Source organism: Procambarus clarkii, chromosome 3 (assembly GCF_040958095.1).
Source record: "Procambarus clarkii isolate CNS0578487 chromosome 3, FALCON_Pclarkii_2.0, whole genome shotgun sequence".
Taxonomy (NCBI): Eukaryota; Metazoa; Arthropoda; class Malacostraca; order Decapoda; family Cambaridae; genus Procambarus; species Procambarus clarkii.
In genome coordinates this window covers 17,215,153-17,232,349 of record NC_091152.1, presented here as the reverse complement: position 1 = coordinate 17,232,349, position 17,197 = coordinate 17,215,153, and the positions used below count along the sequence as shown (strand labels likewise).

The 17,197-nt window shown below is 42.8% G+C and overlaps 1 protein-coding gene across 1 annotated transcript in view; it reads left to right on the top strand.

Moving 5' to 3' along the window:
* LOC123760868 (alkylglycerol monooxygenase) overlaps positions 1-17,197 on the top strand; it is a 96,225-nt gene that overhangs the window by 72,833 nt on the left and 6,195 nt on the right. Inside the window, exons 6-7 of the mRNA XM_045746664.2 lie at positions 4,635-4,786; positions 9,520-9,771. Coding sequence (XP_045602620.2) covers positions 4,635-4,786; positions 9,520-9,771 — 404 coding nt within the window. The remainder of the gene's footprint in view (positions 1-4,634; positions 4,787-9,519; positions 9,772-17,197) is intronic.

Sequence of the window (17,197 nt, the reverse complement as noted above, 5' to 3'; positions counted from 1 at the left end):
ATGGGGAGAAGCACTGCTTAGATACTGGATCATGGGGAGGAGCACTGCTTAGATACTGGATCATGGGGAGGTGCACTGCTTAGATACTGGATCATGGGGAGGAGCACTGCTTAGATACTGGATCATGAGGAGGAGCACTGCTTAGATACAGGATCATGAGGAGGAGCACTGCTTAGATACTGGATCATGGGGAGGAGCACTGCTTAGATACTGGATCATGGGGAGAAGCACTGCTTAGATACTGGATCATGGGGAGGAGCACTGCTTAGATACAGGATCATGGGGAGGAGCACTGCTTAGATACAGGATCATGAGGAGGAGCACTGCTTAGATACTGGATCATGGGGAGGAGCACTGCTTAGATACTGGATCATGAGGAGGAGCACTGCTTAGATACTGGATCATGGGGAGGAGCACTGCTTAGATACAGGATCATGGGGAGGAGCACTGCTTAGATACAGGATCATGGGGAGGAGCACTGCTTAGATACTGGATCATGAGGAGGAGCACTGCTTAGATACTGGATCATGGGGAGGAGCACTGCTTAGAGAAATGCAATCTAGTGTTTCTTCACTCTCCAGATGGTAGAATATATTTACCTAGAATGGAAAATATCCTAAAGAAAGTTAATAATGGTCACAATGTTGTTGTGTTTAATGATATGTGTATTAGAGAAAACACACTCCCAATATATATATATATATATATATATATATATATATATATATATATATATATATATATATATATATATATATATATATATATATATATATATATTAGTATATTTTGGTAGCAGTCTTTCCTGTAGACATATTTTATTAAATATGACCGAAAAAGTAAGATTAATAATTCTAACACGAATTTTCTCAATCTTTCGTACATTACGCTTCACTGTTGGAGGTAAATAAAAAATCACTTCTCCAAAATTCATTTTTATTTCTAGTCTGACGCGACACGGGCGCGTTTCGTAAAACTTATTACATTTTCAAAGACTTCACAAATACACAACTGATTAGAACGTATCTCTGATTTTATATCTACATTTGAGTGAGGTGGTAAGGGTGATGTGGCATTAACACAAGACAGAACAGGAGGGGATATTAATAGGGTATTAAAAGTATCAACACAAGACAGAACAGAAACAATGGGTATTGAATAGAAGTGTTTGTAGAAAGCCTATTGGTCCATATTTCTTGATGCTTCTATATTGGAGCGGAGTCTTGAGGTGGGTAGAATATAGTTGTGCAATAATTGGCTGTTGATTGCTGGTGTTGACTTCTTGATGTGTAGTGCCTCGCAAACGTCAAGCCGCCTGCTATCGCTGTATCTATCGATGATTTCTGTGTTGTTTACTAGGATTTCTCTGGCGATGGTTTGGTTATGGGAAGAGATTATATGTTCCTTAATGGAGCCCTGTTGCTTATGCATCGTTAAACGCCTAGAAAGAGATGTTGTTGTCTTGCCTATATACTGGGTTTTTTGGAGCTTACAGTCCCCAAGTGGGCATTTGAAGGCATAGACGACATTAGTCTCTTAAAGCGTTCTGTTTTGTGTCTGGAGAGTTTCTCATGAGTAGGCTGGCCGTTTTTCTGGTTTTATAGTAAATCGTCAGTTGTATCCTCTGATTTTTGTCTGTAGGGATAACGTTTCTATTAACAATATCTTTCAGGACCCTTTCCTCCGTTTTATGAGCTGTGGAAAAGAAGTTCCTGTAAAATAGTCTAATAGGGGGTATAGGTGTTGTGTTAGTTGTCTCTTCAGAGGTTGCATGGCTTTTCACTTTCCTTCTTATGATGTCTTCGATGAAACCATTGAAAAATCCAGCCTGTACTCCTCTTGACATGCCAGAAAGTATTCTGAGGAAACTACTCCAAGCTTGTACTAAAGAGGCACCCTTCTTGAGCCCGGATGGGCACATGTATAAGCAAGTAGATGGGGTCGCCATGGGTTCTCCCCTAGGTGTCCTGTTTGCAAACTTCTACATGGGTACCATCGAGCAAAAAGTCTTAGTCGACATGAACTTGAAACCGGCCATATACTGCAGGTATGTTGACGACATTTTTACACAGGTACCTGATGTCAGACATCTGCAGAAGCTGAAGGAGGCATTTGAGCAGAGTTCCGTGCTGCGTTTCACTTACGAGACGGAAAAGGATGGGAAGCTGCCTTTTCTAGATGTAACAGTCATGGAAAAGGGCGGAGGTTTCCACACTGCAGTCTACACTAAGGAAACAAACATAGGAATGTGCCTAAATGCCAACAGCGACTGCCCTGACAGGTACAAGAGGAGTGTTGTTAACGCATACGTCGACCGTGCTCTCAGCCACAGCTCAGAATGGAAGCAAGTCGACGAAGAACTCTGTAGGGTAAGGCAGGTCCTAGTCAATAACGGCTTCTCCAATGGTTTCATCGAAGACATCATAAGAAGGAAAGTGAAAAGCCATGCAACCTCTGAAGAGACAACTAACACAACACCTATACCCCCTATTAGACTATTTTACAGGAACTTCTTTTCCACAGCTCATAAAACGGAGGAAAGGGTCCTGAAAGATATTGTTAATAGAAACGTTATCCCTACAGACAAAAATCAGAGGATACAACTGACGATTTACTATAAAACCAGAAAAACGGCCAGCCTACTCATGAGAAACTCTCCAGACACAAAACAGAACGCTTTAAAAGAGACTAATGTCGTCTATGCCTTCAAATGCCCACTTGGGGACTGTAAGCTCCAAAAAACCCAGTATATAGGCAAGACAACAACATCTCTTTCTAGGCGTTTAACGATGCATAAGCAACAGGGCTCCATTAAGGAACATATAATCTCTTCCCATAACCAAACCATCGCCAGAGAAATCCTAGTAAACAACACAGAAATCATCGATAGATACAGCGATAGCAGGCGGCTTGACGTTTGCGAGGCACTACACATCAAGATGTCAACACCAGCAATCAACAGCCAATTATTGCACAACTATATTCTACCCACCTCAAGACTCCGCTCCAATATAGAAGCATCAAGAAATATGGACCAATAGGCTTTCTACAAACACTTCTATTCAATACCCATTGTTTCTGTTCTGTCTTGTGTTGATACTTTTAATACCCTATTAATATCCCCTCCTGTTCTGTCTTGTGTTAATGCCACATCACCCTTACCACCTCACTCAAATGTAGATATAAAATCAGAGATACGTTCTAATCAGTTGTGTATTTGTGAAGTCTTTGAAAATGTAATAAGTTTTACGAAACGCGCCCGTGTCGCGTCAGACTAGAAATAAAAATGAATTTTGGAGAAGTGATTTTTGATTTACCTCCAACAGTGAAGCGTAATGTACGAAAGATTGAGAAAATTCGTGTTAGAATTATTAATCTTACTTTTTCGGTCATATTTAATAAAATATATATATATATATATATATATATATATATATATATATATATATATATATATATATATAAATATATATATAAATATATATATATAAATATATATATATATATATATATATATATATATATATATATATATATATATATATATATATATATATATATATATATATATATATAACCTAGAAGGGGTACCACCTCTGGTGCAACTGTAGGGACCCATAGCCTCGGAGAAGAAAATAAAGAGTACTCAGAGAAGACCTTGTGGATCCTCACTGAACACTTTGATATTTTCTTCTCCTACCACCCCTATTCTTTTGTTAAGTGTGTATATTTATCTAACTTTATTTGAAAATGTCATTACACAAAAAAAGTTACAATATTGATTACATACAGGGTACAAGGCTGCTTGTCATAAGTTGAATAGCTCCTCCAGCTCCTCAGATGGCGGGCACGAACCATGGATGCAGTGAGCATTTCCTCTCTGGATTGCCACACTAAGGCGCTGAAAAAGAAAACTGGCAGCTCTGGGGTCTCTAGTTGTTTCGATTAGCTTAGACCCCAACTCCTTTAAAAAGCTAGCAGCACTTTTACCCCAGGCACCAAGCGTCTCTGAGACAATGGGGACAAAATTGTAGTGGTGCTCAAGGTCTCTGTATTTACGTGACTTGGTCGCTTCCCGGTGATTGGCAGCTCCTCCTGCTTGTGTAGCACTGAAGTCAACATAGGTATTGGCTAAAGTTGAAACGCAAGTGTAGTCCCTCACCAACTGTCTACCATTCTTCCAGGGGTTCACCGTAATTCCGTCTGGGCGACCGACAGGCTCATCAGAGTTGCGGGACATTAGGTAACGGGGCTCTCTCTCTGCTGGACAACCGGCTGTGGTAAGGCTTCTCTTAATAATGTCATTAACCTCGCCGTGTCTTGCATGCCATCCTCCGGTCCTTTGAGACCGGATATATATATATATATATATATATATATATATATATATATATATATATATATATATATATATATATATATGAATGAAAACTCACACCCCAGAAGTGACTCGAACCCATACTCCCAGAAAAGAGTATGGGAGTATGGGTTCATGTCACTTCTGGGGTGTGAGTTTTCATTCGCATATAGTCCTGGGGACCATTCAGGCTTGTTCGCATATATATATATATATATATATATGTATGGTGGGTAAGAGAGTGGGTTGGTGTAACTGACAGACTGTGTCTCTCCAGGAGCCAACAAGTGGTGTCTGGATAAGAACTACGCCAGTGTGTTCATCATATGGGACCGCATCTTTGGCACCTTTGAGAGCGAGAGGGACAACGAAGAGATCGTCTACGGACTAACGCAGCAGCCACAGACCCACAACGTTCTCTGGCATGAGGTATGTTGCCTTTATCTTAAGGAATGAGGCCTGTTACCTTTATTGTAAGGCATGAGGGATATTTCTGAGATCCCTTGGAGGCAATATATGTACACTCTCTTTTTATTTTCACTTGTTTTCTAGGTCTTCAGTGGCTGTGTGGCCGTTTATGCATCATGGTCGGTATTACATTTTCTGATATGTATCCCATGTATCAATGTTAAGCTTCTCAGTAATGACACATTTCAAAGTAATTCATTTGGCCACCTGTGACACTCTCCATCTCTATGTCCACAGTGTGGACATAGAGGACTGTGGACCTTCACAATCTCCACAGTGAAGGAAGAAGCCATGAGAGCAGCTGCCTTACAAAAAGCAGCAAGGTGCACTAGTCAGCTGCCGGAAAGGAGAAGATATGTGGTAACAGTGGAAATTAAACAACAAGAAGGCTTCAGTTCGATAGAATGGAAAGCTAAGAACAGAGTGGCAGTGAGAGAGATCCTGAAGGGGTTACAGATAGAGAGAGCTGAACAAAATATACAGAAGGTTTTCAGGCTAGGCTGGTACAACAAGGACAAAGATCGACTGATAAAGATACTGTATACAAATAAGACCACATAGAAGGAAACTTTAGCAAAGAAGAGCCAACTGTTGAGGTTGGCTCATCCTCAATCGGTTGAGGTTGAAATGTAAGAGGTTACAAAAAAGTATTCATTTGGAGGGACACGACAAAGGAAGAGAGAATCATGGCAGCAGATGCACGGAAGATCTAGGACGACATGAGAGAACCAGAGAACCTCAGTCCACAGCATTCCCATAGGGGAGTGGGAGCCCCAATCTCCAACCAGCAGCCCAGCAACACCAGAGCAACATCCCCACCTTCCTCCCCATAGAAACCCTCCTCACCCTGAGCCCTCCCTGTCCTAATTCAAATGCTTATTCAACTCTCCCTCCTCCTCCCTGTCCCCCCCCCCTTATCTAACCCCCCCCCACGCCAGCCTTAACCCCAAAATCCTTCGAGGCCCTGTTAACCATCACACAAATTTCTACACCCATGGAACAACTTTCTCCGCCAGCAGAAAGCCCACCAAAAGTCAAAGAAGAAAGAATGGTCAGAAGAAAGTGAGCTTCAAGGCAATTGTACTCATAGGCAGGATAACAAGTGGAGCAAGTAAACTTGGAGAATGGGCACAAGAAGAAAATCCAAACAAAATAGCACCCACAGAAACAAAACCAATCAAAACTGATAAGATAACACTGCTCTGCTGATAAGAAAACACTGAAGCTTTGAGGAGATGGTTATCCAGGGCTGTGACGGGTTCAGTGACTACGTAACAGGCACCACCACATTTGGAGGACCAAACTAATAGTAGTAGTTACATATAACCTCCCCCCCCCCCCCTCCCCCCCTCACCAAATGACTGAAGACTCAGACAGGAATATGATAGAAACAACATGGCTGCCAATAATATAATAGAAAGAGCAGCTTCTGTCGCTAGCAGGAACGGATCCAGACTGCTAATCATGGGAGACTTCAACCACGGGAAGATAGATTAGAACAGAAACCCACAAGCAGGACCAGACTCATGGAGAGCTAAACTACTGGACGTGGCAACAAGAACTTTCCTAAGCAACATGTCAAGGGACCCACAAGAATGAGAAAAGATGAACCAGTTAGGCTTGATATGATATTCATCCTGAATGAGTCAGATATAAGGAAAGTTAAGTTCTAAGCCTCCCTTGGGATTGAGTGATCACAATGTAATGATGTTGACCAGACCACACACTAGAAATTGAAGGGACGACGACGTTTCGGTCCGTCCTGGACCATTCTCAAGTCGATTGTGAGAAATCGACTTGAGAATGGTCCAGGACGGACCGAAACGTCGTCGTCCCTTCAATTTCTAGTGTGTGGTCTGGTCAACATACTTCAGCCACGTTATTGTGACTCCTCGCCTGCACAATGTAATGATATTTGAGTACATGGTAGAGGAAGGAGAAATCTACCCCCAAAAAAGAACTAGAAAACAAGGGGCTGCCATACTGAAAGGGGAATTATGAGATGAGAGAATTCCTAAGAGAGATACACTGAGACACAGAACTCAGAAAAATGTCTGTACAAGACATGATGGATTATGTCACCCAAAAGTGAAAGGAGGCAGTAAAAGAGTTTATTCCGCCCCAAAAAGAAAAGAAATGCGAGGGCATGTATGGTATACCAGAGAGCCAAGAATGAAAATGTCAGTGTGAGAAGAGAAGCAGAGAGACAGTATGAAAATTATATAGCAAATAAAGTCAAGACCGAACCAAAACTGCCCTATCTGGAGGAAAACAACAGTGAAAGAACAGGTGATGAAACTGAGAACATTTGAGGACAGGTACAAAGAGAATGACAGAATTGTGTGAAGAACTCAACAAAGATATTCCAGGAGGTCTTCACAATATAATGAGGTGAAGCCCAATAACTAGGAGAGGTGGTAATAAACCAGGCAGCCTTGGAAGGTTTTGAAATTACCAGAGATGAGGTTGAGAGGCATCTGTAGGATCTGGACGTGAGAAAGACTGTTAATCCGGAAGGAATCTCGCCATGGCTACTGAAAGAGTGTACAGAAGCACCTTGCTTGCTACTCTCCATGGTGTATAGTAAGTCACTGGAGACAGGAGACCTCCCAGAAGTATGAAGAAAGGTAATGTAGTCCCAGTATACAAAAAGAGTGGCAGGCAGGAGGCTCTGAACTACAGGCCAATGTCCCTACTTTGTATACCATGCAATGTGATTGAGAAGATCGTGAGAAAATACCTAGTAACATATCTGGAGAGAAAGTACTTCATGTCACACCACCAACAGGGGTTCAGGGATGACAAATCTTGCCTCACAGGTTTAATATAATTCTACGACCAGGCGATTAAGCAAGAGTTAGCCAGCAAGGGAAGGATGGGCAGACAGCATTTTCTTGTTATGTTGCAAAGGCTTTGACACAGTACCCCATGAGAGGCTGGTGCGTGTATTAGAGAAACAGGCAGGAGTAACTGGTGGGGTGCTCCTGCTGCATTATTTATGTGTGTTCATAGGTCGTGGGGCCACTGGGAAGTAGAAAAGTTTCTTCTCCATTTTATCCAATTGGTCCCTCGTCTTTAACGCCATCTTCTCTCTTCCCTTTCCCTCTCCTTGCCTTTTCCCCTGCATTGTTCTATCTTCCTTTTAATTCATGTAATTTTCCATACATACGAATCTAAAGTCTTCTGTTTTGCTAAGAAGCTTCAAACATCTTATCATAGTTCATAATGTCACCTCAGTTGTAAACAAAGAGCTTTAGCAGTCTCATTCTCAGATTTGTTGTGTTGTATGACCTCAGTCTGAACACATACATCAAGTCCCTCGCAGCCTCACCCAGGCATTGTAATCTAAGGATGTGTATATCTATTACTCTCTCTTGATGACAGGCCACCATTTGGTCACCATTTGGTCACCATTTGGTCCGGGAGACATCTCCCGTCACGCAGGGTGCAGTTGCGCCTCCACAGATCTCCAGTATCATCTTTTGATACTGGTAATGGCTCAAAAGGGCCACCACTTACGGGCTATTCATGCCCGTGCCACCTCTTGGGTGGCTTAATCTTCATCAATCAATCAATCGATGAGAGGCGTCAGTTGGTGTGTCCGCTGCTCTCTCATGCCTTCAGTAACATTATGTAACACAACTTAGGTCTCTCCTTCTCTAGAGCTGCGACACTTTCTCACAGCTCGAGAGAAGAAGTTGGCAGCCTTCAAATAACCTTCAATAAATAGTCCCTAAACTGGCTAAGGCAGAGATCAAAGCAACTTTATTTGGAAGATTATATCCATTTTGTATACGTTTGAGGCATAAACAATTATAAAGTAACGCTACATTGGAAAGCTTCTAAGTTTCTAAGTTGTCTCTTACTTATTTATCCCACTTGTCTCCCCCATTATGTATTTTTATAATCTAATTAATTCTGTCATTTATCATGTGTTCCTTTCTTTCGTGTATGCAATCCCTCCTGACACTGTTAATCGCCAATGACTGTCTTCTGGATTTGAGTTTGTGACACTCTTCTATTTCTGCTATAGTCACCCGTCAAATATCTTGTTTTCTTCTGTTATATTTCTTTCTTTAAGTTATCTTTGACATCATGCAGCTTTCTCGTCATGATTCTCACCGATTCTTCTGCCAGTTTGTTCATTTACTTCCATATAGTTCCCCCAGCTCTTGGACACCTTCTTATCTTCATCCACCTGTACATTGTCCTCATGACTGAGCACCTGTCATGCCCCACTTCTTCATGCTCTTGGACACCTTCTTATCTTCATCCACCTGTACATTGTCCTCATGACTGAGCACCTGTCATGCCCCACTTCTTCATGCTCTTGGACACCTTCTTATCTTCATCCACCTGTACATTGTCCTCATGACTGAGTACCTGTCATGCCTCACTTCTTCATGTTCTTGAAAGCAATATCAGCAAAAACTGTAAATTACTGAAAATTTTAAATAAAGATGGTCTGGTTGGAAGGAATTATCAGAAGAAGGCGTTAAGCTGGGAGAACTATCTACCACCGACTATCACCTGGTAACTACACACACATTCTCAGATCTAGGTCTTGGGAGCCTAGATCTTGGCTACACACACTTATTTCATGATCCGATTTATCCTTTTACATTTTTACATCAACTTACGTTCAGTGATTCTAATTTTGTAAAATATGTTAAATTCAATTTTATCCTCCGCAGTTCTACTACTTCGTTGAGATTTACCACAAGGCGAGAAGCATGACGAGCTGGGGAGACTTCCTGAGGGCCCTGTTCTACGGGCCCGGGTGGGCGCCTGGCACGCCACGCCTGGGGGACCCCGACACCTTTACTGATGTGCGGGCTCCCAGGGCCAAGTACGACCCCCAGGTGCCCCTCTGGCAGTTTGTGTACGTCACTACTCACATGATTTTGGCGTTCCTCCTTCAGCAACTTATGATCATGAACTACAAGGTGAAATATTTACCGCTTTTCTTCTGATTTTCACCCCTATGCCCCCTGTTACCTAGCAGTAAAATAGGTACCTGGGTGTTAGTCAGCTGTCACGGGCTGCTTCCTGGGGGTGGAGGCCTGGTCGAGGACCGGGCCGCGGGGACACTAAATGCCCCGAAATCATCTCAAGATAACCTCAAGGTGATCATTGCATGCATTCTTCATTCATACATGTTTTTTTTTACCCCCATGGCTTATGTTCCTCTCCCCGACCATTGCAGATGTAGTGACATCTAGGCACGCTAAGGGGTGGTCAGGGGGCCATGTCGCCTCCAGCTGCAGTATGAGTGGTTTACATGTGTGTGTAATTAATTACCTAAGTGTAGTTACAGGATGAGAGCTACGCTCGTGGTGTCCCGTCTTCCCAGCACTCTTTGTCATATAACGCTTTGAAACTACTGACGGTCTTGGCCTCCACCACCTTCCCACTTAACTTGTTCCTACCGTCTAAAACTCTGTTTGCAAAAGAAAAAATGGTTAATATTTTTTCGGCACCTTTGTTTCCTTGGCGCGCGCACTAAGGAAACAAAGGTGCCGAAAGAATATTAACCTGCTCTCTGGTGTTCTGTTCTTTCTATAGTTTCTCCACACCCTTTTACTTAGTTGCTTTGCTAGCTTACAACTCTGATTAAACCATGGGTTTCTCATCTCCATTTTATTTTTTTCCTTTTGGACTGGGACGAACTTGTCTGCTGCCTCCTTACACTTCTGTGTGATGTAGTCCATCATGTCTTGAACCGTCTTTCCTCTGAGCTCTGTTTCCCAAGTTATTTCAGTTAGGAATTTTCTCATCTCCTCATAGTTTCCCTTCCGGAATGCCGGCCTCTTGCTTTCTGTTCTCTTCCTTGAGTACATTAACCCTTCTTTGACCAGATACTCAAACAACAGTACACTGTGATCACTCATACCCACGGGGGCTTCAAGACCGATTTCACTTATGTCTGAATCGTTCAGAGTGAATACTAGGTCGAGTCTTGCTGGTTCATCATTGCCTCTCATTCTCGTGGGTCCCTTGTGTGTGTGTGTGTGTGTGTGTGTGTGTGTGTGTGTGTGTGTGTGTGTGTGTGTGTGTGTACTCACCTAGTTGTGTTTGCGGGGGTTGAGCTCTGGCTCTTTGGTCTCGCCTCTCAACCGTCAATCAACAGGTGTACAGGTTCCTGAGCCTATTGGGCTCTATCATATTTACACTTGAAACTGTACTCACCTAATTGTACTCACCTAATTGTGCTTGCGGGGGTTGAGCTTTGGCTCTTTGGTCCCGCCTCTCAACTGTCAATCAACTGGTGTACAGATTCCTGAGCCTACTGGGCTCTATCATACCTACATTTGAAACTGTGTATGGAGTCAGCCTCCACCACATCACTTCCTAGTGCATTCCATTTATTAACTACTCTGACACTGAAAAAATTCTTTCTAACGTCTCTGTGGCTCATCTGGGTACTAAGTTTCCACCTGTGTCCCCTTGTTCGTGTCCCACCCGTGCTGAAGAGTTTGTCTTTGTCCACCCTGTCAATTCCCCTGAGAATTTTGTAGGTGGTTATCATGTCTCCCCTTACTCTTCTGTTTTCCAGGGATGTGAGGTTCAGCTCCTTTAGCCTTTCCTCGTAGCTCAATCCTCTCAGTTCCGGGACGAGCCTGGTGGCATACCGCTGAATCTTCTCTAACTTTGTCTTGTGTTTAACTAGGTATGGACTCCAGGCTGGAGCTGCATACTCCAGGATTGGTCTTACATAAGTGGTATACAGGGTTCTGAAAGATTCCTTACACAAGTTTCTGAAGGCAGTTCTTATGTTGGCCAGTCTAGCATATGCCGCTGATGATATTCTTTTGATGTGGGCCTCTGGGGACAGGTTCGGTGTGATATCAACCCCCAGATCCTTCTCTCTATTTGATTCTTGCAGGATTTCCCCTCCCAGATGATACCTTGTGTTCAGCCTCCTGCTCCCTTCGCCTAATTTCATCACCTTACACTTTCCAGAGTTGAACTTCAGCAGCCATTTTCTAGACCATTCCTCCAGTTTATCCAGGTCATCCTGTAGTCTCTGTCTATCTTCATCCGCCTTGATTCTTCTCATAATTTTTGCATCATCAGCAAACATCGAGAGGAATGAGTCTATACCCTCTGGAAGATCGTTCACATATATTAGAAACAGGATGGGTCCAAGTACTGAGCCCTGTGGGACTCCGCTGGTGACATCTCGCCACTCTGATGTCTTCCCCCTCACCGTTACTCGCTGTTTCCTGTTGCTTAAGTACTCCCTTATCCACTGGAGCACCTTCCCTTTTACTCCTGCCTGTTGCTCCAACTTTTTTAACAGCCTTTTATGGGGTACTGTGTCGAAGGCCTTTTGGCAATCCAGGAAAATGCAGTCGGCCCACCCTTCTCTTTCCTGCCTAATTTTCGTTGCCTGGTCATAAAATTCTATTAACCCTGTGAGGCACGATTTACCATCTCTGAACCCATGTTGGTGGTGCGTTACAAAGTTATTTCCCTCCAGATGCTCTACGAGCCTTTTCCTCACGATCTTCTCCAGCACCTTGCATGGTATACAAGTTAGGGAAACTGGCCTGTAATTCAGTGCCTCTTGCCTGTCACCCTTTTTGTATATTGGGACCACGTTAGCTGTCTTCCAACTTTCTGGTAAGTCTCCTGTTTCCAGTGACCTGTTATACACCATAGAGAGTGGCACACTTAGTGCTTCTGCACCTTCCTTTAGTATCCATGGTGAGATTCTATCAGGCCCAACAGCCTTTGTCACATCTAGCTCCAGCAGACACCTTTTGACCTCATCACTGGTGAGGTCAAATTCCTCCAAGGTTTCCAAGGTTGCCGCCTCCTCATTTAGTGCAGGGGCTTCTCCTTGTTCTATGGAATCTATGGAATTTGGAATCTATGGAATCTATGGAATCTATGGAATCTATGTTCTATGTGTATGGAATCAGCCTCCACCACATCACCTCCTAATGCATTCCATTTGTCAACCACTCTGACACTAAAAAAGTTCTCTCTAATATCTCTGTGGCTCATTTGGGCACTCAGTTTCCACCTGTGTCGCCTTGTGCGTGTCCCCTTGTATTAAATAGCCTGTCTTTATCTACCCTATCAATTCCCTTCAAAATCTTGAATGTGGTGATCATGTCCGCCCTAACTCTTCTGTCTTCCAGCGAAGTGAGGTTTAATTCTTGTAGTCTCTCCTCGTAGCTCATACCTCTGAGCTCGGGTACTAGTCTGGTGGCAAACCTTTGAACCTTTTCCAGTTTAGTCTTATCCTTGACTAGATATGGACTCCATGCTGGGGCTGCATACTCCAGGATTGGCCTGACATATGTGGTATACAAAGTTCTGAATGATTCTTAACACAAGTTTCTGAATGCCGTTCGTATGTTGGCCAGCCTGGCGTATGCCGCTGATGTTATCCGCTTGATATGTGCTGCAGGAGACAGGTCTGGCGTGATATCAACCCCCCAAGTCTTTTTCTTTCTCTGACTCCTGAAGAATTTCCTCTCCCAGATGATACTTTGTATCTGGCCTCCTGCTCCCTACACCTATCTTCATTACATTACATTAGGTTGGGTTAAACTCTAACAACCATTTGTTCGACCATTCCTTCAGCTTGTCTTGTGTACAGATTCTTGAGCTTACTGGGCTCTATCATATCTACATTTGAAACTGTGTATGGAGTCAGCCTCCACCACATCACTTCCTAGTGCATTCCATTTATTAACTACTCTGACACTGAAAAAAATCTTTCTAACGTCTCTGTGGCTCATCTGGGTACTAAGTTTCCACCTGTGTCCCCTTGTTCGTGTCCCACCCGTGCTGAAGAGTTTGTCTTTGTCCACCCTGTCAATTCCCCTGAGAATTTTGTAGGTGGTTATCATGTTTCCCCTTACTCTTCTGTTTTCCAGGGACGTGAGGTTCAGCTCCCGTAGCCTTTCCTCGTAGTTCATACCTCTCAGTTCCGGGACGAGCCTGGTGGCATACCGCTGAATCTTCTCTAACTTTGTCTTGTGTTTAACTAGGTATGGATTCCAGGCTGGAGCTGCATACTCCAGGATTGGTCTTACATAAGTGGTATACAGGGTCTTGAACGATTCCTTACACAAGTTTCTAAAGGCAGTTCTTATGTTGGCCAGTCTAGCATATGCCGCTGATGATATCCTTTTGATGTGGGCCTCTGGGGACAGGTTCGGTGTGATATCAACCACCAGATCTTTCTCTCTATTTGACTCTTACAGGATTTCACCTCCCAGATGATACCTTGTGTTCAGCCTCCTGCTCCCTTCGCCTAATTTCATTACCTTACACTTTCCTGAGTTGAACTTTAGCAGCCATTTTCTAGATCATTCCTTCAGTTTGCCCAGGTCATCCTGTAGTATCTGTCTATCTTCATCCGTCTCATTCCTCTCTCTTCTTGTTTGTGTGTGTGTGTGTACTCACCTATTTCTGTCTGCAGGATCGAGCATTGACTCCTGGATCCCGCCTTTCGAGCCTTCGGTTGTTTACAGCAATGACTCCGGTCCTATTTCCCTATCATATCTAGTTTTAAAATTATGAATAGAATTTGCTTCCACAACCTGCTTCTTAAGTGCATTCCATTTTTCCACTACACTCACGCTAAAAGAAAACTTCCTAACATCTCTGTGACTCATCTGAGTTTCCAGCTTCCACCCATGTCCCCTCGTTCTGTTACGAGGGGACTGTTGTGTTGTTGTTTGTGTGTGTGTGTGTATGTGTGTTGTTAGGAATATCTTAGGTGTGGCAGATATGCATGTCATTGTGCAACCATTGGGGTAGTTTGACTCACCACCTGAGGCAGTCTAACACCGCTAACACCCTTGCTCACCATACAAAATATTCCGCAATCGATCACGACTGGTTGAAGTGAACCATTGTGATGGGATCTCTGGACTTGAAGGTTTTCATAATCCATCCTTCTTTTTTCTGGTTGACGCAATATTTGCTTGGTTATGCTCTCTGAATGTTAGGTCGACAGACATCATTATTCCTAGATCCTTTATATGCTGCTTTCCTACTATGGGCACATTTGATTGTGTTTTGTACCCTCTGTATTATGTTTAAGGTCCTCATTTTTACCCCTACCTGAGTACCTGGAATTTATCACTGTTAAATATCATGTTATTTTCTGTTGCCCAGTTGAAAACTTTATTAATATCTGCCAGTAATTTTTCAATGTCTTCAGCAGAGGTACTTTCCATGTTGATTTGAGCAGAATTGCCTGCTCGTGTGTTACTATATACACTACAGTGCCATATGCCTTCCCTGAGGCGTCACAGAACACATGCAGCTTAATAGGCTGGTCAACCTTAATGGTGTTACGAGGAAACTTAAGGTGGTCTAGGACACTTTAATCTGTTGTTAGTTGTTGCCCTTTTTCTTGTAGAGCAGTTGTTAGGGGATCGTCCCAACATATGTTGGCTTGCCAGCATTCTTGCATGATCCACTTACCCTTTATTAATATTGGGCTTAATAGTCCCAAGGGGTCGAAAAGCTTACTGACTTGTGATAGTAGTTTCCTTATAGTTAATTGGTGGTATCTGGTTCTACCAATTTAATAGTTAACTGTCCGAAGTTGTATCCCATTTGACACCTAGTACCTTTATCTTCTGGGGTATCTTGTACTCAGGAAATTCTGATTCACTCAGTTGATTTAAAGTTGACATTATTGGAGGTCCACGACTGGAGAGACATATTTGCTCCCAACAACTCTCAATTTTCCTCTTGATATATGTTTTGCAGTTTCTCCTCCCTGCTGGTAGTTACTTGGAAGTGGTCCATATACAAGTTGTTGCTAATTTCAGTTATATTTGGGCTATTAGACTTCTTCAAATGCATAATTAAGGTTGTTTGGAGCAGAAACGGTGAAGAAGTAGTACCAAACAAAACTGATGCAAACCTGTTTGTGATTACTTCACTGTTTGGATTGCTAGGATCCTTGATCCATAGGAACTTTGTGTAGTTACAGTCTTCTTCTTGTAGGCTTCAAAGGAATGCCTTACTTATTTCGGCTATGTATGCATAAGTTCCTATGCGGAATTTTAACAGCACGTCGTATAGCCTCCATATTAGGCTTGGACCTGTTTGAAGGCAGTCATTCAACAAGACACTATTTTGTTTGGCCTTAGCACTGCAGTTAAACACTATTCTTACTGGTGTGGTAACTGAGTCTTTCAGTACAGAATGGTGTGGCAAATAGTGTTCCTCCTTAGGGTTATCATTCTTTACAATTTTGATGAATTTGTTATCGAGCTGTTGTTAGATTATTTCATGGTAAAATTTCAGGTTCTCAGGTTGTCTATGCAGGCACAACACCTGAGACCTTAATTTATTATGTGCCATGGAATGATTTATTGGAAGCTGAGGATGATTCAGCTTCCAAGGTAGCCTGACCCAGTATTGATTATCTTTGTAGATCACTGAGTCCAGGTATTTTTTTTAATCATTTGGACTAGGCTGTTCATGGATTATGCCTAAAGTGCCTAAATCCCACAGTTTATGTCCAGGTGGTTCAAGTTTATCTTCAGACATGTTTCTGAACTTAAGTGGTGACTCTTCTTCGCCTAGTCATGCAACCATCACTGGGTTGACTTGTTTGCTGTCAACAGGTGTGGGCTTTCTTAGACCACTTACTGGGCCAGTGAGCAATTTGCCTCCCACAGACAGTAAGAGGTTCAGTCCCTGCTGTTTTGTGCTTCCAGTGATGAATTTGTGGTAATAGTCTGCACCTTCAAGTATTCCAATGTCAGTGAAGTGGTCTGACGTGATTATATTATCAGCCAACTTGATTCCTTTTTCTTGTAGGAATTTGGCTCTTGTCCCTAGACCATGAACATGTAGGTCAGATGGGATTTTGTTAACTACTATGGCTTGGACAGGTCGTGAATAACCACACAAGCGTACTAGTGGTTGGACCACTTTGTAGTCTTGAGGTCCTGTGTTTGTCAGGAGCCCTGATATGTTTAATTTACTTGTCAAACAGGTTTTAACTTTGCATCATCTGCCACCTTCTGCTTGACAAATTTTTTGGTGGATCCATGGTCAAATAATCCAAGAGTGGTGAACTTGGACTTTTTGTTTTTGATGACTAGTTGGGCAGTGGGCAAAGTTGCATTATTGTCAGACTTTGTTGATAGGATACTTATGTCCTGACGTACTTTGCAGTACTGTACAGTGGTAGAAGTATCTACCTTCACCTTAGGCTTGTATGGTGTTGACCCTTATGGTACCTGTTGCAAGTGCGTAGTTGGGTTGCGCAGGTAATGGGGTCATGTGACCTCAGACACCTCGTGCATTTATGCAACTCCTTGAATTGTTTTACATGTGTAGCACGATCAGGGAAATATGGGCTGTGGTATATCTACTGTT